Here is a 24,002-nt window from a genome sequence, read left to right on the forward strand (position 1 = left end):
TGTCTTGTCTGGTGCATTTTCTATTAAATGTGCAGTGGTTCTGCTCCCAACAGGCATCACTGATGTCTGGGAGAGGCCCCACAGACCTCTGTGCTTTTACCTGTCAGATGAGAGGAGAAGATGCTCCCTGATAAGATCTCCTTGAGCAGTCACACACAATTGATGTGGGCAAGCACAGCTCCTCCTTTCCAGGGCCAATTAGCTCAGGAGGAGCTGAGGTCACTCTTTGGGGTGCCATGAACTGAGCAATGATGGCTCTCAGAGCACTGGACTCTGGTGGTTCCTCATCTCCAGCAAGACTCTCCTCTCCCAGAGGCCACATCTCAGGAAATCCTCCTGCCTCTGGCTGCAGCCTGCTTCCACACAGGAGGGCAAGAAGCTTCTTCCCTTTGGAAACTAAGCCTAGAGACCCTTGTCAGGACCCAGGACATCCCTCTGGCTGTCCTGAGCAGCCAAGAGCCCTGCCAGGAGTCTCACAGAGCCCAAAATGCCTGTGTGGTTTTGATTATCACCCATGGAGCAAGTTCCCAACCTTAGGTGAAGATCTGCAAGCCATGACAAATTAAGTAGAATGACAGTGAATTTATCACGGGGTGAAAAAGTAGATTTTGGGGTTTTTTGGGGGGCAAGATGGAGGGATCTGGGTGTGTCCAGCCTTTCTCCTTCTTGGCCTCCATCTTCTGCTGTGATGTTGGCACTTTTGGGTTGGTTTGGAGTAGAAGCTCACAGTCTAACATAGGTGATGGGTATTGGGAAGTAATTGTAAATATTGTACACATAGTTTTTAGTGTAAAGACATAACACTGCCCTGAGGGCAGGCAGAGTGCTTGGACTGTCCAGCTGGACAGACCTCAGCAGGACAGGAGAAAAGATTTTATAGATAAGGAACAATAAACAACCTGGAGACCAAGAACTGAAGAGTTCTGACTCCTTCGAGTGCTGGGCTGGGAAAAGAGACTTTCCAACTTTCCTCGGGGTTACTGTGACAAGCTAAAAATCCCAACAACCCTTGACAGGCAGCTCAGTCAAGGCTGATCCTAAAGATCTCAGTGTCCCCCTGTTTGCCAGCCTCATGGAGGGTTTCAGTAGGAAGGGAGACCAAAAACAGGGTTTGGTTTCTTGGTCTGCTGCAGCCTCAGCCCAAGGTTTGGAGTGATGTGTTTGCTTTTTTCTCATTTCCTGGATGAGGTAAGGCAGGGTGGGCTGAGCACTGAGCTCATCCAGACAGGGCCAAAGAGCAGAATTCCAAGGAATGGGGAGAGTGTGGCAGTGTCATCTTTAACCATCTGTCTGGCAGGGCATGCACAGCCCTGCTGGGACATTTATTGCCTTGTTTGGGGCTGAATTACAAATCAGAAGTTCTTCTCCCAAACCTCATTCCCTTGACCCAGACTATTCCATGACATGCTTAGTGTCCTAAATTGTCTCTGCTTTAGGGCCCATCACCTGATGATGATTGAATTATCTACTTAAATATGTTTGATTTGCAGTAGTGACAGGGTTAAAACCCCAAGAATCAAATCAGCAGGACAGCCCTGCATCTGATTAAACCCCTCCACTGCTTCTCTCTGCCTCCCATCCATCTTGCAGGAAATGCTGTTCCCAGGCAAAATCTCTCCAAGATTTGCTGTCAGGCCATTAATGCTCAGTTTTCCTGGTGCCTCTACTCCTCTCCACCACAGCTCTGGCTTCCCAAACCATTTCTAGCTGGTGGATGATGAGGTGGAAGTTGGTCTTTCCCATTCCCAGCTAATCAAGCTCCCAGCCCAGCCATCCAGTTGCTCAGGGTTGGGAAGAGTTTCCTGGGAAGTTCAAAGAGAGCAGGAAAACCTGAGGGGTTTGGTACCATCTGGAGCTCCCAGCAGGTGGGAGAGGTGTGACAGTGCTGCTGAATTGCAGAATTGCCCTCAGTGCTGCTTTGCCAAGCTCCCAAAGGTGCCAGTGTGCAAAATAACAGCTCTGAGATGCTCACCCAGGGCAGCTTTATGGCACAGCACCCTGTACTTAGAACAATCTCCTTACATCAGCCATGTAGGAATGTGCCAGATCCTGCATCTTCCTGACCTACAGACATTATCATGGCTCATCTCCTGTGGGACACAGCCTGAACTCCTGGGGATGGGAGAAAATTCATCCATGGTGCTGCTGTCTCGCCTCTGAGAGCTCAAAATGGTCAAACTTTTGACAACCCCCCACGAAAAAAGCCCACAAAAAGCAACAAAACAGAACAAACCACAGAAACCAAGTCTTGAGTTATTTTATTCTCTGAGTCAGAGGATGTGGAGCATTCACTCACCTTTTCTGGGGCAGGTCTAGAGATGTTTTGGGTTTTTTATAGGAACACAGACTGGTTTGTGTTGGAAGGGACTTTAAAACCATCCAGTTCCACCACCTGCCATGGGCTAGGGACACCTTCCACCATCCCAGGCTGCTCCCAAGCCCTGTCCAGCCTGGCCTTGGGCACTGCCAGGGATGCAGGGGCAGCCACAGCTGCTCTGAGCACCCCTCCCAGCCTCACAGGGAAGGATTTCTTCTGTACAACTAACCTCAATTTCAGTCTGAACCCATTCCCCTTGTCCTGTCACTCTGATGAACAGTCCCCTTGCAGCTTCCCATAGGCACCCTCAGATACTGGAAAGTTCTGTGAGGTCTCCATGTTGCTTCTCTTCTCTTCTCTTCTCTTCTCTTCTCTTCTCTTCTCTTCTCTTCTCTTCTCTTCTCTTCTCTTCTCTTCTCTTCTCTCTTCTCTTCTCTCTTCTCTTCTCTTCTCTTCTCTTCTCTTCTCTTCTCTTCTCTTCTCTTCTCTTCTCTTCTCTTCTCTTCTCTCTCTCTCTCTTCTCTTCTCTTCTCTTCTCTTCTCTTCTCTTCTCTTCTCTTCTTCCCTCCCTTCCCTTCCCTTCCCTCCCTTCCCTTCCCTTCCTTCCCTTCCCTTCCCTTCCTTTCCCTTCCCTTCCCTTCCCTTCCCTTCCCTTCCCTTCCCTTCCCTTCCCTCCCTCCCTCCCCTCCCTCCCCTCCCCTCCCCTCCCCTCCCCTCCTCATATGTATCCAGGATATATTAATATCCTTGTTCCTCCTCGTTCTTTCCCTTGGGAGTTGGGAACACCATCCTCACATGAACAAGGTCTTGTGATATTTCATGTGGAGGTGCTGTTGCTGGAGCCAGGCTGTTTCACCTGCAGCCCTGCAGAGACTCTGTGGTCAGCAAGGTTGGAAGCACAGAATTAGGAAGCACCAAAATTCAGGCCTCTGGCTCAGTGCTGGTGCCTTGTTTGCTTGGGAATGCACAGGACACATCAGGGGTGTTTCTTCTGCCTCCCATTCCACGTGTGCCCAGCTCAGGGCTGCTCCTGCTGCAGTTCTTGTGTTACACAGCCAGTAAATTAGCACCTTGTTTGCAAGCCTGATTAAAATAATAGCTGAGGCTGTCTGTGTTTGAAACTGTCGAGAAGGCAGGGAGGTGTCCCTGCCCAGGCTCTGTGTCCTGCCTGCCTGCAGGGGATCAGTCACCTGGCAGAGTCACCTTCTCCCTGCTGGCACGAAGGCATCACCAGCAGAAACACCCTGGGCAGAGGCAGAGAGCCTCCAAAAAATGAATCTGTGCTGCTGAGACAGAAATCCAACTCACACCAAAGCACCGGAGTTCACCGTGTGAACCACCACACCATGCTACCTCATTGATGGATTTGCATTTCTCTGCCATCTGTTTGTCCCAGCAGACATTTCCTTTCACCCAAGGAGAGAGCAGCCAAGGTAACAGAGGTGCTTTGTGTGCTCTGTTTTCTCAGGGGTCCACCAACGTGGTTTACCAAGCCCACCACGTCAGCAGAGTAAGAGAGGACAAGTGGTCGGCACCAGGGGAGGATTCCGAGGCTGCACAGTCTGGCTCACAGGTATTTCTGTCAGGCTGTGAAATGCAAGCCTGGCCTCACCTGTGCCAGTGTGGCTGCCAGGTGGGGATTTGGGACCTGCAGGAAACGTCAGCGCTCCCTGCGAGCCGCGAATTGCAAAACAAACCCCACGTGGGAAAGGCAGCCACGCGGTGCTGGCGCAGCAAGATGTTCTCCCTGGCAGCTGCTGCCCAGAAACCAATGTTTTTATGGATTTCCCAGCTGCTCTCAGGCTCCTTTGAACATGTCAGAGGCCCTCGGGTAGCACTTGTTGTTCCCAAGTGTGTAGCTGAGAAGCCTTGGCTCCACTCCAGCCAGGCTTTGACAGTGGAACGTAGCCGGGGTTGTGCGAAAGCAGATGTTTTCATTCAGGAGTGCTGGGAAGTTCATTGGGACATGCAGGTCTGCTGGGTTGGGTTTGAGGCAGCACGAGGCAGTCACCTTGTCTGGAGAACAAACACTCCCAGCCACAGAGTCACACTGGAAGCAATCCCTTACATTTGTTTTGTTGCCCTTCTCTTCTGTCTTGAAGTATTAAACTCGTTGTTTGGGATTAGGGGCTGCCAGAAAGGACAATTGCATTCCCATTTCTAATATTTAGACAAGTCTGTCTTTTGCCAGTTGTCCAGTTGTTCCTTTGCTTGTTAAATATTGGCATTTTCTTTGGCTGCTGGAGGATGTTAAAGGACATGCTTGGAAGGATTTGTAAAGCCATTCTGATTTGCCTTCCTGTCACCTTAATTTGTAGATGCTGGATTAAAGCACATTTCTGTTCTGTTCTCCTCCTCAATTCTGAAGTGCCCAATCTGCTTTTATATAGTTTCTGAAGCCAAAAGCCCAACCCAAGGCAATTTCCTTCCTTTTCTGAGTATTACTCAAAAATCTTGTGTCTGGAAGATTTGAGCTCACCTGGCTGATGGTTATTCTTTGAAATACACTCCTAGAGAAGGAGGTGATGGGGGCCCTTTGCTGCCAGAGCCTCTCCCACTCCACGTGGTTGCAGCAAGAGCCTCTCCTTGGGTTCAGAATGGGAGAGCAGCTGGCTCTTGACAGTGGGAGCAGGGGGAGGAGGAGGAAGATGAGGAGAGACCTGGAGGAAGCAGCATCCTTTCAAACCTCCCCTGGTTTCTGGAACCTCTGTGTTCCAGCACGGCCTGGCAAGAGGCACTGCTGGGTTAGACCCCTGCAGAGGCTGGGCTGTAGATGCTTTTCTCAGGGCATTAATGCCACCCCTCCAATAATAAGGGTTGAAAAGGTGAAGGTCCATGTATGAAGGTTCATCCTTCATTTGTGGAGGACAAATCCAACTTCCTTTAGGAGGGAATGAGGTAGGGAGCTTCAGACAGAAGGAGTTTGGCCACTGGTGTCACTTGTATTTCACTCTCTTGACCTCAAACCTGACCCTTCACTCTTCTGCCTCCCCCAGGCCTTTCTGGAGCTGGCAAGACAACCATTGGCTTTGCTCTGGAGGAGTACCTGGTGGCTCATGGCATCCCCTGCTACTCCCTGGATGGTGACAACGTGAGGCACGGCTTGAACAAGAACCTGGGCTTCTCGGCCCAGGACCGCGAGGAGAACATCCGGCGCATCGCCGAGGTGGCGCGGCTCTTCGCCGACGCGGGGCTCGTCTGCATCACCAGCTTCATCTCCCCCTTCACCAAGGTAAGGGTGTGAGGATCCCAAGCATCCTGCTCTCTTCTCAGCTTCACCTCACATGATGAGGATGGTTTGTGCAGGGGGTTTCCTAAATGCACAAATGCTTGGTAGAACACTGCTGGCACAACTGCGCGCGGTCGGCGTTTGGAGGGCAGCGGCCTCGCTGGATAAATTCAGTGCTGCACATTGATGGAAATCTAAGATGAGTTTAAGATCTCCTTGCTATTAACTCCTGAGAGGTAGGAAGGAGTCACAGAAGCAGCACAGAGGTAAATGCACAAATGCTTTGTAGAACGCCACCAACGCACAACTGTGCGCGGTCAGTGTTTGGAGGGTGGCAGACTTGCTGGATAAATTCAGTGTTGCACACTGATGAAAAACTAAGAGGAGTTTAAGATATCCTTGCTATTAACTCCTCAGAAAAGAGTCACAGAAGCAGCAGCCTGTCCTAGACCTATCACTGTTTTTTTGGAAGATTTGACTGCAATTTTCACTTCCGTAGCTGCTGTTATCAGGGTGATGCAAGCAGTTCCTTTTTTCATAGAATCAAGGAATCACTGATTGGAAAAGACCTCTGAGATCATCAGGTCTGATCATTTTCACATAGGGCAGATAATTATTCACAATCTAAAGTTCTGCTGTCTTGCCTAACGAAAAAGTCTTGAGGTTTTGCATGAGAAAAGATGAAAACAGATTGATGATGTAGATTTTTACAAAATTTTTTAAAGTATCTTTAAAGAAAAGGAGGGAAGTGAGATGAAAAACCTTATTAGAACTAGTGTACATTGAATAAATCTATAAGAAAGATGAATTTACTTGTGTGAAAATCCAGGGAGGTGTTTTTGCTGCAATTCGGATTTTTCCTATCTTTCTTCTAACAGGATCGTCGAAATGCACGAAAAATTCACGAGGCAGCTGGACTTCCTTTCTTTGAAATCTTTGTAGATGCTCCTCTAAATATTTGTGAAAGCAGAGATGTGAAGGGCCTGTACAAAAAGGCAAGAGCTGGAGAGATCAAAGGTATGGAGGAATGAGATCTTATTTTGCCTTTTGCTTTCCAAAGCTTTGGATGCCTTGTCCTGGCAGTGCCATAATAGGGCTGGGTGTCTAAAGGCCCTTTGTAGTGCACAAAAGGATCCTGTTCCCCTAATCTTACTGTCACAAGTGTCACTTGTACCCAGCATGGTTGAATGCCTCCTGGTTGTTTGTACGGTGTTCTTGTCTCTAAGGCACTGATTATTCTATTAAACAAATTTAATTTGGGGTTAATTGTCCGTAGGATTCACGGGCATTGACTCCGAGTACGAGAAACCCGAAGCTCCCGAGCTGGTGCTGAAAACAAATGTTACATCAGTGTCTGAGTGCATCCAGCAGGTCGTGGAGCTCCTGCAGGCACAGGTGGGTCACTTTTGTGTCACCATCACTGGCAGCTTTGGAAGCCAGCTTTGGGACACTGCCTTTTTGGTGTTCCCCTTAAAAACAGCGTGTTACAAGTGCTGCCTGCCTCTGTCTTTCAGAACATCGTGCCCCAGGGCTCAGTCAAGGATGTTCTGGAGCTCTTTGTGCCTGAGGATAAACTCAGCAGTGTCAGGGCTGAGGCAGAGAAGCTGCCAGCACTGGAGATCACTAAGGTATTGTCACACACAGCTTCTGACACTATTTAGCTGTGGAAGCTTCCAGGGGGATGTTGCCAGAGGGGCCTCTGTTCTCCTGATGGCCCTGACTTTTTGTGGCTGTGGTTTATGGTGAGCTGAGGTGGGATCCTGACCCTCAGCCATTTTCTGCCATGTGTGCTGCAGGGTGTCAGTCTCCTCTGCTGTGTTCATACAGCCCCACAAGTTCAAGCTGCCAGAGGGGCAGGGTTTGGTGGGATATTGAGGGGCCCTGGCACAGGGTGCCCAGAGCAGCTGTGGCTGCCCCTGGATCCCTGGCAGTGCTGGATGGGGCTTGGAGCAGCCTGGGACAGTGGGAAGTGTCCCTGTCCATGGCAGGGGTGACACTGGATGGCCTTTCAGGTCCCTTCCAACCCAAACCAGTCTGGGATTCTAAGTTGTGCTGTGAAACTGTGTGAGTCTGGCTTTAAAAGCCCCAAGCTACAATCTACTGTGTCTTTCTCCCCTTATGAACATCCTGTATTTGAAGCAAAACAAAATGAAAATGCTGTTTCAGCAGAAGGGAAGGAAAAGCAACCTCTGAGTGTGACAGGAGTGTGACCCCTTTGGGTTTGTTTTGCAGCTGGATCTGCAGTGGGTGCAGGTGCTGAGCGAAGGCTGGGCCACTCCTCTGACAGGATTCATGAGGGAGGCAGAGTACCTGCAAGTGCTGCACTTTGACACCCTGCTCAACGGTATGGATCCCCTGTGTCCTCCTGTCCTGCCTTGTGGCACGCTCCTGGGGGTGGCCAGGTCACCCTGCTGTGGGCACAGCCCTGGCTCACAGCTCTGACATCTCTTGTGGTGCTGCTCAAACCTTCCAGCAGTGGTTGTGGGGCTCTTGTGGAGCTTGGCTGGACCAGGGTGTAAATAGAGATGCACACCCAAGGCCAAGGAAGCAGGGAGGCTGCCAGGCTCAGCTGGAGGTGGGAGGAGAAGGCAGCTGCTCATTGGAAACAGGAGCAGAGGCTGGATTTGCCCCCCACCCCATTTCCCTGCTTCTTCAGGGGAGCTAATCTGATTTATCTATGCATTAGCAGCCTGCTAGAGGTGCTTGGAGTAAATCTGATTTATGTTAGCTTGGAGTAAATCTGATTTATCTCTGCATTAGCAGCCTGCTAGAGGTGCTTCATCCCTGGAAGAGGCAAAGAGGGCTCAGGTGATGCCCATCCACAGCTGGGACTGGGGCACAGATGTTTCTACCCCGTTTCTCAGCTGTGGATGCTGTTGCTGGGACTTCACCTACACATGGGTGCTCACACTGGGGTTTGTAGAGCTGGCAGTGATCTCTGCAAAGGTGAGCAAGCCCCTTTGAGCCTTGCATGCCTTCTAGATGATCCTGTGGTCCCACAGGGCAGAGATTTGCTGCTGTTGCTGAGATTTGGGCACAGAGGCAAAGCTCAGGCCTGCACACATTGCACTGTGGGAGTGTCTGTGAGTGGGGGCCCTGCTCCCAGACACACCATAGCCTTTCACCTCCTGCCCAGTGTGCAAACAGCACTCAGGAGCACATGTCCCTGTTATCAGAGCCTCCTCTGTGCTCTTTGAGCTGCTCTTGTGCCTGGGGAGGTCGCAGAGTGCCCTGGGATGGCCACGTAGCTCCAGAACCCTGTACTTTGTGCTCAGGCTCATCCCAGAGTGGATCTGGTTTTGGGGTGGCCCCCCAAACCTGCCAACACCCCTGAGCACATCTCTGAGCTCTGTGGGCAGGTGCTCAGGGTTTGTGGAGGAGCAGGGGATGAGCAGGGTTTGTGGGGAGCAGGGATGAAGGCCAGGAGAGAGAGCAGCTTTGCAGGGGATGAGCTCTGTGTAGCAGAGGGCAGCAGCCTCTGGAGATCCTGTCTCCACAGGGCTCTCCAAACTCAGCATCAGTGTGCTCACAGTGACACCTGAGTGGGAGAGAGAGCACCAGCTGCTCCTGGAGAAGCTTTGGGAAGTGGTGCAGGGCTCCATCTCACTGGTGTGGCACTGCCCAGCAGAGGCTTGAGCCTGCTCTGCTTCCCAGAGCCATCGTGCCCTGGGCTGGCTGATGGTCTGGGCAGCTCCTGTGGGTTTCTGGGGACACTTGTTCAAGCTCAAATCCCTCCTGGATGCCCCAGCAGGTGGGTGGTGTGCTTTGTGTAGGGCCCCCAGGAAGGGGAGGGACCTGCAGCAATGCACCACCAGCCTGTGACACTGCCAGGAGGGGTGACAGTGACACTGGAGGTGCTGGATCACACTCAGTGTGAGGCTGTGGTAGGACCATGGCCACGCCAGCAGGAGCTTTTAAGTGCTTTGAGTCTTGAAATGGTTTCTGTGACATGCCCCTGAGTGTTAATTATCTTAATTATGTTTGTGTTCTCCCAGGAAAGAGGCGCTTGGGAGCTGGTATGTATGGAACTGTTCTCAGGCTCTGCACAAATTACCTCAACTGAGATTCTTTTTGACTATAATTTTTTGAGATTTACCAAAAAAAAAAACCCCACAAACCCTTGAATTTTATAAATTACTATGAAATTATTACAGCCATGGCCCATTTATGATCCAGGCAACTCTGACACACCCCATGTCCCAGGGACCAGTCTGCACAAAGATCCCAGTTGTGTAATTTTGTAATTACCTGCACTGGAGTGATCTTTTGTTACCTCTCCATCCTGCATTTGGAAATGGAGCCTGAAGATCTTCACTTTCAGCACCATTTGTTGGTTTCATAATGCAGCTTTAATTTTTTTTTCCTGTGCTGGCTTCATTGACTGATCATTATTAATATGATTTAAATGTATGAAGTTGATATTGATTGGATCCCATGTGAATATAATTATGATTATTCATTGAAATTGCTGCCTGGCAGATGAATGATAGCCAGTCATGAATTTAAAGTAAATGCAAATATTTTCATAAAAATTAAAGTAAAAATCTATATCATAGCCAAAATCATCAAATTAAGACTCTCAAGGGTCCTGATTTCAGTCAGATCAGAATGAATTGAATCAGTGATTTGTTTGTGACTGGAAACCCATCAAAGAGACTGATTCTCCTGTATTAACACTGGAATATTGTTAATATCCAAATATCCAAGGAGGACCTCAGTGGAACACTGGGAAATTTGGAGGGTTGGGTTAAAACCAACATGATTTCAAGCTATTGAGGGACAACACTGAAATTAGAAACTAGCTGTGCACTTACAGACTTACACAGAAAACAGATTAAAAATGGGCAGTGCAGAGATGTAAAGGAGGAGGAGTAGCAATATAGAGAGAGCCAGGAAAAAGCCCAAACAAGAAAAAAAAAAACAAATTAAAACTGAGTATGGTGGGAGAGGCAGCCCAGGAGGTGTGCAGGGCATGGGGGGCTCCAGGGAACACCAGCCTGGGGCCATCCCCACAGAGGTGGTTCCCCTGGAGGAGAAGGCATTTTCCAAGCACATGGAAATTTTTCAATTTATCCAGGGTTGCATTTTGCCAGCACATTTAAATTTTTCACCTTCACAAGCAGCTAACAAAGAAGAACCAGGGCAAGGGAGAGTGCAGGAACTAATGAAATGCTCCAGGTATCCTGGAGCTGCCTCTGGCCCTTAGATAAGAGCTTTTATATTCTGCTAACATCACCATTTATTAGCAGTGCAGAGGAAACTGCTGCAATGACTGATTTTCCATGAAAACCTCTGTTTCCTGTGCTCCCAGGGCTGCTTACAATTCTTGTCCATGCAGGAGGGTGTTCAACCCTCCCCTTCAAGGGTTGTGAGCATCCCCATGGTGCTGCTGGTGTCCCTGTGTCCTGGTTTAGGGCAAATTTGGGAGAAAGCCTCCAAAGGGGTTCCTCTAAAAAGCAAATTCAAGCAGCTCCTCCCCCAGCTGGTTCAGGAAAATATTTCCTTGGAGAAAAGTGCAAAAAAACCCTGTTTATTTAGCAGGCAAAGCATTCAGCAGCACAAAAAATTATCAATATTAAACAATAGAACCTCTCACTGTTCTGAAGAGATGGCAAACTCAGAAAGTCCTTTCTGTGGGCTGTGGCTTGGCTCACTCAGTCTCTTATCAGTCCTTTATCAGTCCCTTATCAGTCCCTCTGGTGCTGGAAATGCCATGCCCCAGGCCCAGCCTGGTGGGCCACAGGTGGAGCTGCTGGTTCTCTTCTGGGTGTTCAGTCCAGAGCAGGTTCAAACAGTTCCAAGAAAAGGAAAACCACAGTCCAGTGAAATTTTCTGCCTCAGTTAGCTAGAAACTAACTAAAAGCAAAGCAGAGCTCTGTCCTGCTGTCTGTCTGTGCTGCAGACACCACAGTTGTGGCACTCACATTCTCTGATAAAATCCCTTTGCCCAGGATTTTCTCCTGGGAAGCTGAGAAGCCTCAGAGAAAAAGGAAAACAATTCTTATCTCATTTGCTTCTCTTGTGTTGTGCTCATGTGGAATGTGTTTGGAGATTGTTTAGCACAGGTGATTGGATTCTGGTATGAGTTGTTTTCACTCTTTTGCCAGTTGTGTCAGGACTCTGGAGAGAGTAGTGAGTTTTCATTATTAGCTTTTCAGCATTTAGTAAGTATCTTTTCTGTATTCTTTAGTAGAGTATAGAATTATTTAATATAATATAGTACCCTAAAGGAATAAATTGCCTTGTAAGAACATGGAGGCAGATTCATCATTCATCATGAATGATACCTGGGACATTCCCAGCAAATACTGTAACACAGTCAAGGAGAAGGATGCAGGGAGCAAGCACAGTTTGTGATAACAAACTCCACGCTCCTTCTCTCCTCCTTTGGCTGTCAGAACAAATCTTAAAGGTGCAAAACCTATTTCTGGGCTAAACAGGGGATACAATTCAGACCATAAAGCCACGCCAGGACATCCTACAGGACATATAGTGGCTGCAGGGTGCTGAGCCCTTTTCTGTGTCTCTGGGCAGATGGTGTGGTGAACCTGAGCGTGCCCATCATGCTGCCCCTGTCAGCAGAGGACAAGCACCAGCCTTTGCTTGGTTCAGGGTGTCCCCAGCAGGCTGAAGGGCCTGGATAGCTCAGTCCTCTCCAGGACAGAATGTCTGAGTTCCCAAGCAGTTCTCAGCCACAGGCAACCTTAGCAAGCTTAAGTGAGATCAGCTCTTTAGTGATTATCAGCTCATTGTGATTTCAGCCCTTCAGCTTGCTAGGTGCCCAGGCAGGCAGACATGAGGAGAGAGAGGAGAAGGCTGTTTGGAGTTCCACAGTGATGTCTTTATTGGATCTTCTGAGAAGGGTTCCAGTGACAGCTCTTCTACCAGAACTGGGCTAAACCAGCCCTTTATACAGGGTACAGGGGGATCAGAAGTGGTCCAGTGGCAAGGGTTAAAGGAAAGTGACCTATAGGGTTACAGAGAGATAAACAGGGGTTCCAAAAGGCAGAAAAGGGTCTTTCTAGCCCATTCACCATGACTTGGCATTTCCTATCTTTAGGCTTCTGCACACCATGGGACCCTTGCACAACATTGCAGACTGCAGGGTGCTGAGCCCCTCTGTGTCTCTGGGCAGATGGAGTGGTGAACCTGAGCGTGCCCATTGTCAGTGCAGGACACACAGCAGCTGCAGGATGCTGAGCCCCTCTATCTCTGTGTCTCTGGGCAGATGGAGTGGTGAACCTGAGTGTGCCCATCGTGCTGCCGCTGTCAGTGCAGGACACACACAGCAGCTGCAGGGTGCTGAACCCTCTCTCTCTCTGTGTCTGTGCAGATGGAGTGGTGAACCTGAGCGTGCCCATCGTGCTGCCCCTGTCAGTGCAGGACACACACAGCAGCTGCAGGGTGCTGAACCCTCTCTCTCTCTGTGTCTGTGCAGATGGAGTGGTGAACCTGAGCGTGCCCATCGTGCTGCCCCTGTCAGTGCAGGACACACACAGCAACTGCAGGGTGCTGAGCCCTCTGTGTGTCTGTGCAGATGGAGTGGTGAACCTGAGCGTGCCCATTGTCAGTGCAGGACACACAGCAGCTGCAGGGTGCTGAACCCTCTCTCTCTGTGTCTCTGTGCAGATGGAGTGGTGAACCTGAGCGTGCCCATCGTGCTGCCCCTGTCAGTGCAGGACACACACAGCAGCTGCAGGGTGCTGAACCTTCTCTCTCTGTGTGTCTGTGCAGATGGAGTGGTGAACCTGAGCGTGCCCATCGTGCTGCCCCTGTCAGCAGAGGACAAGCAGCGGCTGGAGGGCAGCGAGGCGCTGGCGCTCAGCTTCCAGGGCCGCCGCGTGGCCGTGCTGCGCCGCCCCGAGTTCTTCGCGCACAGGAAGGAGGAGCGCTGCGCCCGCGTCTGGGGCACCACCTGCCCCCGGCACCCACACATCCAGGTGGGTCCTCAGCCCTGAAACCTGCCCGGGGCATGCAGAAGTGAATTCTGCCAAGGTTTTGGGTGCCAGCTGTAAGAAATCGTGCCTGGCCTAGCCCACACCGTCTTACATAGGACAAGAGGCGCTCCACGTGGGGACAGTAAATTTTATTTCCTAGATTGGAGAGTACCAGGTCATCCAGGTGACTCCCCAGGTGGAAAAAAGAGGGAGTGGTCTTCTCCCAGGGGGATTTTGAGCTGAGGGGAAGGGGGCAATGTGATACAAGTGAGGAGGGGTAAACCAGGAAGAGAGCGCTAACACTGAGGCTTAGGGGGGGGAAGAGGAAGACCACGTGATGATAGAATCCAAATCACGTGAACAGTGCCAATTACCAAACACCCAGTGCAAATACCTAAATAACTGTTTAGTGCAATACAACACAGGTGGGTCCTGCCCCTGCCTGCCACAGGAAGCACAGCCTCGGGGCTGAAACCTGCCCAGGGCATGGAGAAGTGAATTATTCCAAGGTTTTGGGTGCCAGCTGTAAGGAATCGTGCCTGGCTCCAATCTGGCTAGCTGTGGGCCCAGCCCACACCATCTTACATAGGACAAGAGGCGCTCCACGTGGGGACAGTCCTATTTTATTTCCAAAATTGAAGAGCACCAGGTCATCCAGGTGACTCCCCAGGTGGAAAAAAAGAGGGAGTGGTCTTCTCCCAGGGGGATTTTGAGCTGAGGGGAAGGGGGTAATGTGATACAAGTGAGGAGGGGCAAACCAGGAGGAGGTAAGCAAAACTGAGGCTAAGAGGGAAGAAGAGGAAGACCATGTGATGCTAGAATACAAATGATGTGAACAGTGCCAATTACCCAACACCCAGTGCAAATAACTAAATAACTGTTTGGTGCAATACAACACAGGTGGGTCTTGCCCCTGCCTGCCACAGGAAGCACAGCCTCAGGGCTGAAACCTGCCCAGGGCATGGAGAAATGAACTTTGCCAAGGTTTTGAGGGCAATGGGTTTCCTGTCTGAGCTTCCAGTCCAGCTCCTTGCTGGGAACCAGCCCATCCCAAGCAGGCAGGACTGAATTTTTTGGTCACCAGAATCCCAAGAAGGCAGGACTGAATTTTTTGGCTACCAGCCAATCCTGAGCAGGCAGGACTGATTTTTTTGGCCACCAGCCCCTCCCGAGCAGGCAGGACTGAATTTTTGGCCACCAGCTCATCCCAAGCAGGCAGGACTGAATTTTTTTGGCCACCAACTCATCTCAAGTAGGCAGGACTGATTTTTTTAGCCACCAGCCCATCCTGAGCAGGCAGGACTGAATTTTTTGGCTTTTCCCTGCAGGCAGCCAGCAGAGTTGGTGTGTTTTTGCAGCTTCTCTCTTCCCCCTTAGTCTGTGGCAGTACAAGGAGCATTGTCCCTCAGAAAGGGAGAGCTCTGGGTTCCACACAGTGACTTGAGCTTTCTGCCTGAAAGGGCTAAGAGCTGTGGTAGTTCTTTCCCCTCCCTTAAAATGCCTGGTTTAATTCATCAGCAGCAGGTGTGTGCCTTACAACAGGCTCATTCCTCCCGTGTGTTCCCAGCAGGAAAGCAAAGGGGGAGCTGGAGGAAGGTCTTGTGCCTTCCTGCAGACTGCTGGCTGCCAGAGGGGAGCCCAGCACCCAGCTGGGGGGACTGGGTGGCTGCTGCCCCACTTGGTGAGGTTTTGCTGCCCAGGACATTTGTTCACATGGTCCCTGCAATGATGTTTTCCACCTGAGAGAAGGGAAGGTCATCCTACAATGGGATTGAGCCTCACACTGTTCAAAGGAGACTGGGAGAAGGAGGAGTGTGCTGTCCCCTTTGCACTGAAGGTGTGTGTAATTCCCAGATGGTGATGGAGAGTGGAGACTGGCTGGTTGGTGGAGACCTGGAGGTCCTGGAGAGGATCAAATGGAACGATGGGCTGGACCAGTACCGCCTGACCCCGCTGGCTCTCAAGCAGAAGTTCAGGGAAATGAATGCTGGTGAGTGCCCTGGGTTACACCAGTGACAGGGCTCTTGCTGCCCCACCAGGCCTTGGTGGGATCCATGATGTGCTCTCAGCACTTCCAGGTGGCTTCTGGATGCCCCCAAAATGGCTCTGTTAGGGAGGGTGGGCAGTAAAGGGGACTCAGGGCATGGCACAGGTGGCACAGGGCTCCTTGGTCGGGGCAGTGCTTGTGATGGGCTGTGTCCCCAGTGGGCTGCTCTGAGGGCTGGGATCCTGCTCACATCCCCCCTGGCAGGTCAGATCCTCTCTGCACTGACATTCTTGGCCTTCACACCTGGGGCACAGCTCAGCTGTCTCCTCCCAGCTCGCTGTCCCATGGAATCCCAGAATGGTTTGGGTTGGAGGGACCTTAAAGCTCATCCCATTGCACCTCCTGCCATGGGCAGGGACACCTTCCATGTTCCCAGGTTGCTCCTGCTGGTGGTGCCAGCAGGATGGCAAGGGTCAGACACCCACCCTCACATGGGGGAAGAACATTGGCCCTCCTGCAGGTGCCACTGAGCTTGGGGAGGTGACAGGTCACCAAAGACATCAGTGCAAGTGTCCACTGCAAACATTGTAGGAGAGCTGATGGGGCTGAAAGCAGGGAATGCAGGGAATAAAAGGGAATGCAGGGAAAATAACCCTGGCAGGGTGATATGTGTGTGTGTGAAACATTCAGGGTCCTGTTTGTGTGGAGACAAAGCACACACAGCTCTGCCATGGCACACTGGGCACACACAGAGCTCTGTCATGGCACACAGGGCACACACTGGGCACACAAAGCTCTGTCATGGCTGAGACAGGGCACACACAGCTCTGCCATGGCACGCAGGGCACACACAGCACACACAGCTCTATCATGGCACACAGGGCACACACAGCTCTATCATGGCACACAGGGCACACACACAGCTCTGCCATGGCACACAGGACACACACAGCTCTATCATGGCACACACTGGGCACACACAGCTCTGTCATGGCACACAGGGCACACACAGCTCTATCATGGCACACAGGGCACACACAGCTCTATCATGGCTGAGACAGGGCACACACACAGCTCTCTCATGGCACACAGGGCACACACAGCTCTGCCATGGCACACACTGGGCACACACAGCTCTGCCATGGCACACAGGGCACACACTGGGCACACACAAAGCTCTATCATGGCACACAGGGCACACACAGCTCTATCATGGCTGAGACAGGGCACACACAGCTCTATCATGGCACACTGGGCACACACAGCTCTATCACGGCACACAGGGCACACCCAGCTCTGCCATGGCACACAGGCACACACTGGGCACACACCCAGCTCTGCCATGGCACACAGGGCACACACTGGGCACACACACAGCTCTGTCATGGCACACAGGGCACACACAGCTCTGTCACAGCACACAGGGCACACACACAGTTTTGTCATGGCACACAGGGCACACACAGCTCTGCCATGGCATACAGGGCACACACAGCTCTGTCACAGCACACAGGACACACACCCAGCTCTGCCATGGCACACAGGGCACACACAGCTCTGCCATGGCACACAGGGCACACACCCAGCTCTCTCCTGGCCCTGTGCAAGCCCACAGTGTGACAATGACCCCCATGTCCCCCCGCCTTTCCCTTGCAGACGCCGTTTTCGCCTTCCAGCTGCGCAACCCGGTGCACAACGGGCACGCGCTGCTGATGCAGGACACGCGGCGGCAGCTCCTGCAGAGGGGCTACAAGAACCCCGTGCTGCTGCTGCACCCCCTGGGCGGCTGGACCAAGGACGACGATGTCCCCCTGGAGTGGCGCATGAAGCAGCACGCCGCCGTGCTGGAGGAGCAGGTCCTGGACCCCAAGTCCACCATCGTGGCCATCTTCCCCTCGCCCATGCTCTACGCCGGCCCCACCGAGGTAAGGCGGCCTTGGCTGCTCAGCAGGGCTGGGCAGGCAGCCTGTCCGTGGGGCTGTGCTCACAGCCTGCCTGCAAAACCTTGCTGGAGCTGTGGCCTCGCTTTTTGGTCTCTGCGTGGTTTGTGCTGTGCTGTGTTTGCTGCTGCAGCATCTTCCCGGAGAACTCTGCTGCCATCCATCCCCTCCTGGGCTGTGGAAGGCTGGGGAGAAAGACACAAACAGGAATCACCTTGTTCTGGCAGGCAGGGACATTGATTTGAAAGCCCTTGTGTCCCTAAATCAGTGGGATGAAAGGGGCAGATGCTGAACATCCCCTTCCCTGTGCTGGGCATCGCCGCCTTGGCACGCAGAAAATTCAAACGGACCCAGCCTATGGGAATGTGCTCCTTGGTGGAGTGACAAAACTGTCCTTTGTCCCCCCAAAAAGGAAATAAACCCAGGAGTTTCTCTCCTCAATTGGATGAAAATACACCTCATAGGATCTGGGGGGCTTCACCTCAAACTTAACGATAGCCAATTGGACAGGAGCCAAAAAGTCCCACCTGAGCAATTCACTAGAAAAAGAAGAGAACAAAGAAACAAATTCTTTTTGTGAGGTGTTTAACCAGGAGAAGAACCTCTGGCACCTGGCTCGGTTTTTCTCTGTAAAGAGTTTTGTTATTTTGCCTTTTATTAAAACTTTTTTGTTCCCAACACTGCCACAGAAGCCATCCTGCTGATTTTATGCCTTCTAAGGTAGCTGAGCTATCTTGGGTGTGAAATAGATCTCCAAGAGCTTGTGAGACCTGGCTCAAGGAGACTCCTATTTCACCAGCCCAATTCCCTCCCCCTGCCTGTATGTGAAAAATGCCAATCACTTTTTAAAAAAAAATTTAAAAGTTTAATAGTAATGGTAAAAGTTTGATAGTAATAAACTGTTATAAAAATAGCAATATAATGAGAGTAATAAAACTTTGGACAATTGAGTTTAGGACAATATGAGGCAATAAGAACAAAGAGTTATGCACGGTCTGGGTGCCTCTTTCCGGGCAAAATAAGCCCAAAAAAGGACCCATGTTAACAGGATTAACCCTTAAAAGCAACAGCCTGTTGCATATTCATACACCTCATCCATGATGCATAAATTCCATTCAAACACAGGGTTCTGTCTGGTCATCGTCAACTTCTTCCAGCTAATCCTAATCCTAATCTCCAATCCTGAGCAAGGTGGGAAGAAGTTCATTTCTTCTGATAAGAGGGCAATAAATTCTCCTTCTCTGAAAGATTCAGGTGTCCTGTGGCTGCTATCTCAATGTGAGTCCTTTCTTTAGAAAAAAAGTATCCTCCATAGCAGTTTCTATTTTAACATTATGTTATAACCTAAAACTATGTTTCACACACTACTTAAGAGAATTAATGCAGCATTGCTTTCTAACACAACACATATAAAATTCATTACTGTCTGTAACTCTCTGTTTCTATTGTCTCAAATTGTCCAAATTATTATTACTCTAATTATATTACTTTTTTTACAACCATTTTATTACTATTAAACTTTTAAAATTTCACAAACAAGCGATTGGCGTTTTTCACAACATACAATACCCATTTTAATAATTGTGAGAAGCCAATCAGAAAATGTGCATTTTTCACCCAAAACCTGCCCCATGCCCTCCCTGTGCCCATCGCTCAGTGCCCGTGTCCCCTCCCCGCAGGTGCAGTGGCACTGCCGGGCCCGCATGGTGGCCGGGGCCAATTTCTACATCGTGGGGCGCGACCCGGCGGGAATGCCGCACCCCGACACGCGGCAGGACCTGTACGAGCCCACGCACGGCGGGAAGGTGCTGAGCATGGCCCCCGGGCTCACCTCTGTGGAGATCCTGCCCTTCCGAGTGGCTGCCTACAACAAGACCAAGAGGGCCATGGACTTCTACGACCCCAAAAGGTAAAGGCGGCCCTGGTTCCTTCACGGCGCGCGGTGGCGGCTCTCTGGGGACAGGGAAGGGTCCCCAAGGAGAGGAGTGGGGCAGAACCTGGGAAAGGCACCTGTGTGTTCCACCAAGAGGTGCCACCAGGGAGGACGGGCAGCACGGGCTGGGGGCTCAGAGCATGTAGGAAGGATGGGAAGTGTTGTGGACACTGCAGCTCCTCTGGGATGAGGAGCCCTGGGGGTGACTCGGGCCTGTGGGGTTTGTGAGGGTCCCCAGGAGGAGGGAAGAGATGAGAATCTGACTCCAAGTTCTCAGAAGGCTGATTTATTATGATATGATATGATATGATATGATATGATATGATATGATTGATATGATATATATTTGGAATGTGGTCTGGACATTGTTTACCAACATGTGAATGTTTAATTGTTTCTATGTGAATTGTTTTAAATTACTATTATATATTATGTTATATTACATTATATTACATTACATTATATTACATTATATTATATTACATTATATTATATTATATTACATTATATTATATTACATTACATTATATTATTTGGAATGTGGTCTGGACATTGTTTACCAACATGTGAATGTTTAATTGGTTCTACGTGAATTGTTTTAAATTACTATTATATATTATGTTATATTACATTACATTACATTATATTACATTACATTACATTACATTACATTACATTACATTACATTATATTACATTACATTATATTATTTGGAATGTGGTCTGGACATTGTTTACCAACATGTGAGTGTTTGACTGGTTCTATGTGAATTGTTTTTAATATAGATTATATTCTATTATATCACATATAATATATCATATATCACATATCATATCATAACATATCATATAATTTGGAATGTGGTCTGGACATTGTTTACCAACAGGTGAATGTTTGATCAGTTCCATGTAAATTGTTTTTAGTTAATATTATATATAATATAAAATATATAATATATAATATATAATATATAATATATAATATATAATATATTATATATTATATATTATATATTATATATTATATATTATATATTATATATTATATATTATATATTATATATTATTTAGTTAATATGTAATATTACATTATATTACATTATATTATAGTCATATCAATGCTATACTAATACTATACTGTAGAAAAAGAAAGGATACATCAGGAGGCTTAACAAGAATGATAATGAAAACTCGTGACTGACTCCTCAGAGTCCAACACAGCTGGCTGTGGTTGGTCATTAATTAAAAACAATTCACATGGACCCAATCAGACATTCACCTTTTGGTAAATAATGTTCAGGCTGTATTCCAAAGCAATCAGATAATTATTGTTTTCATTCTTTTCTGGGGTTTCTCAGCTTCTCAGGAGAAAAATCCTGAGCAGAGAGGGTTTTTCAGAGCATGTCCTGGTGGCGTGGGCCGGCAGTGCTGATGTCACCTGTCTCTGTTTCACACAGGCACGATGACTTTGACTTCATCTCGGGAACACGCATGAGGAAGCTGGCTCGGGAAGGGGAAAACCCCCCCGATGGCTTCATGGCCCCCAAAGCCTGGAAAGTCCTCACCACCTACTACCAGTCACTGGAGAAAAAGAATTAACTCTTCCTCCTCCTCCTCCTCCTCCCTAGAAAATTCAGCCTGTATTAATAGTGAGCAATGATCCATTGATTCCCTGTGACACAGATCACTTGCCATGACCCTGGGATGTTCCTGCCTGGGTCAGAGTGTTTTTTACCAATCAGAAATACTTTCAGCCTGATCCTTCTGCCCCGAAGCTGCTGGGGGTGTCCCCTTGGAGTGGAAGGGATGGGGAGAGGGCCCTTTGTTCCCAGCTGGCACCAGGACGTGCCACGGTGCTGCCAGTGCAGAGGGGCCCAGGGTAAATCCTGCCCGTGCCCTGCCTGGAGCAGAAATGAAGAAGTGCCTTTCCTCATTGTGCCTTAGACAGTTTTTTTGCTAATTAACAGCAGAATCTTTTTAATGCCTCTTTTTATAAAAAGGACTATTTTTAAGATCAGCTGTGACCACCTCCAGTTCCTTGTGGCTGAGCCAACTCCTCACTGCTTCCTTCCTTCCTTCCTCCTGCTTGACCTCTGGGCTGAGCATTCCTGTTGCTCCAAGTTCAGGAGCCTGTGAGGATGTGCCGTGTTATCCCTGGCACAGGAATCCATCCCTGCACTCACAGCCCAGCTGGGGAGCCTCTCCCGGGAGGCACCACAAACCCCGAGATCCCTGAGAAAGCTCTGCGCAGCGAGGAGAAGTCAGGGATGCTGGCACTGTGCTTCCAGGTGGCAGCATGGGCTCCCCCTTCCCTCTGCCCCAAAGGCAAATCCGGGACAAAACAGCAAAGTCACGGCACCAGGAGGGTCTGGAGGACCGGCTGAGAGAGGCTGCAGCCTCATCCACACCTGTGACCTGATTTATTCCGTGTCTGCGGATGGGGACAGCCCGAGGGCGGCAGGGGACCCTTGTCCCCCAGCCCTGTGTGGTTCTGCTGCTGCTGCTGAGCCCAGGGCCCGGTGCTGCCCCAGCCCGGCTGTGTGAAGTCCCCGCGGTCATTGTCGCCTTCCCCACCCTCGCCCGGCACGGACATCGGCAATGCCCCGCCCGAGGCTTTCCCGCTGGCTCGCGGGAGCCGCCGAGGGGACAGAGCGGCGACAAACAGCGACGGGACAGCGTGGGGCACTGCGGGAGCCCGGGGACGGTGGCGGCGGAGCAGGACGAGCAGCGCTCGCTCATTGCAGCCTCGCTGCGGGTTGGTGCGCCTGGCCCCGGGTGTTCAGCAGCGGCCCCCGGAGCCCTCGGGATGTCCCCAAGGAAGGACAATCAAGGACAATCAGCGTTCCTCTCTTCTCGTGCTCCTGTTTGAGCTCCAGCAGGATCCACGCTCAGCAAAACCAACCTGCTCTTGCTCAGTACCATGAGCTGCAACCTGCTCTGCTGTGGCCAGAGCACACTGCCCAAACCTTCACGTATAACTGGAAAATATCCTTCAAAAAGGGTTTTTAAAGTCTTTTTTTTAAAGCATTTGGAGGAAATCTGTGTTTTACCCCAAGGCAAATGCTGCAGCCTCTGTGGGAGCTGCCAGAGCACCAGCACCAGCCTCACCCAGCCAGGCCCCAAAAGTGACATTCCCGAAAGTGACATTCCCATTTAGGATTTCTAAGGAGTGAAACAGCACTGTTGCTGCTCATCATGAAATAATCCTGTCCCCCCCAGTGAATCCAGGTGGTCACAGCAGAACACAGATGTTGTGTTATCATTTTAAACCAGAGTAGTGTCCTGATTACCTCTGATTGAAGCACGTGGACTGGGGGGTTTATAGTCTATTTATTAAAGACATGAGACTGGAATTTGTACCTCAGCTGATGCATCTCATGATTTAATATATTCTGAACTCGATACTCTATGAAACACTCACTTTTAGTACAAATAAATATTTATATGTGTAAGCAGCTGTCACTTGGTGGTTTTTGGGTGGAGCTTTGCTGGAGGCTGGCTCAGCCTGGGCCCTGCTGTGCTTGAGCAGCTGTGCCTGAAGCTGTGGGAGAGGAATTGGGCTCTTCCCCCTTCAGAGAGGCAGGATCAGGTGCTGAGGGCTGGGCCGAGCCTCTGGAGCCATGGGATGAAAGCAGCCACGTCCCAAACCCTCAGCCTGTGGAGGAAATTTCCAGAGGGTTTGTGCTTTGACAAGGACTCCCACAGCAGCAACAAGAGTGGAAAACGCGGGAGAGTTCCTGGAGAAGAGGAATTGCACTCCAGCTGCAGAAACTGCCCCCAGGAGCAATCAGAAGTGACTCCCTGTGCCTCTCCAGCCAGCTCCGAGGAGTTCTGGGCGGCAGGGAAAGGCAGCTCCAGCCAGAGCCGGGATTTTGGAGGCTCAGCAGTGACCAGGGGCTGTCCCGGGTTTGTCCTGCTGCCGTGCCCGCCCTCGGGGTGACATTAACCCCTGAGGGCACACCTCACACTCAATGAAAGCCAATCGAGACCTGCCCGCCCTGGGGTTTTACCGAGCAGGAAACAGCCTGAAAATAGAGTACAAACAGCCCTCCAGCACTCGGTGCACTGTCTGATGTCAAACTGCAGAGCCAGCAACCTGAACTACTGCCCTTTTATCCAGATATTTCCTGGAGAAAATGAAATATGGGTGATATGGGGCAGTCTCGCTGTCATCAGCCCCTGGAGGAAATGAGAAGGAGCCAGCACCAGAGGCAGGGGGAGCTTCCCAGGCTGGCATTTTCCAGGTGTCACTGTCCCAGGCTGCTCCAGCCTGGCCTTGGGCACTGCCAGGGATCCAGGGGCACCCACAGCTGTGCCAGGGCCTGCCCACCCTGCCAGGGAGCAATTCCTAATTCCCAATATCCCATCCAGCCCTGCCCTCTGTCATTTTGAGGCCATTCCCCGTGTCCTGTCCCTCCATCCCTTGTCCCCAATCTCTCTCCATCTTTCCTGCAGCTCCTTCAGGCCACAGTTTGGTCACCCCAGAGCTTCTCCTGTCCAGGTGAGCCCCCCCAGCTGTGCCAGCCTTTCCTCCCAGCAGAGCTGCTCCATCCCTCTGCCCATGCTGGGGCCTGCCCTGGATCCCAGGCTCACCCAGCCCCAGCCCTGAAGTGATTTATGGCATTTACATCCCAGACTTTCCCCATGTCCATATCCCAGC

The 24,002-nt window shown here is 50.4% G+C and overlaps 1 protein-coding gene across 1 annotated transcript in view; it reads left to right on the top strand.

Moving 5' to 3' along the window:
* Window positions 1–22,794, top strand: part of PAPSS2 (3'-phosphoadenosine 5'-phosphosulfate synthase 2) — a 36,180-nt gene extending 13,386 nt beyond the window's left edge. The window contains exons 2-13 of the mRNA XM_063164091.1: window positions 3,786–3,890; window positions 5,314–5,549; window positions 6,425–6,563; window positions 6,823–6,941; window positions 7,061–7,174; window positions 7,779–7,890; window positions 9,542–9,562; window positions 13,281–13,486; window positions 15,338–15,473; window positions 17,127–17,395; window positions 19,090–19,319; window positions 20,800–22,794. Coding sequence (XP_063020161.1) covers window positions 7,839–7,890; window positions 9,542–9,562; window positions 13,281–13,486; window positions 15,338–15,473; window positions 17,127–17,395; window positions 19,090–19,319; window positions 20,800–20,941 — 1,056 coding nt within the window. The 5' untranslated portion in view covers window positions 3,786–3,890; window positions 5,314–5,549; window positions 6,425–6,563; ... (1 more) ...; window positions 7,061–7,174; window positions 7,779–7,838 and the 3' untranslated portion in view covers window positions 20,942–22,794. The remainder of the gene's footprint in view (window positions 1–3,785; window positions 3,891–5,313; window positions 5,550–6,424; window positions 6,564–6,822; window positions 6,942–7,060; window positions 7,175–7,778; window positions 7,891–9,541; window positions 9,563–13,280; window positions 13,487–15,337; window positions 15,474–17,126; window positions 17,396–19,089; window positions 19,320–20,799) is intronic.
* Window positions 22,795–24,002: the final 1,208 nt, after the last annotated feature.

This window comes from Melospiza melodia, chromosome 9 (assembly GCF_035770615.1).
Source record: "Melospiza melodia melodia isolate bMelMel2 chromosome 9, bMelMel2.pri, whole genome shotgun sequence".
Lineage (NCBI taxonomy): Eukaryota > Metazoa > Chordata > Aves > Passeriformes > Passerellidae > Melospiza > Melospiza melodia.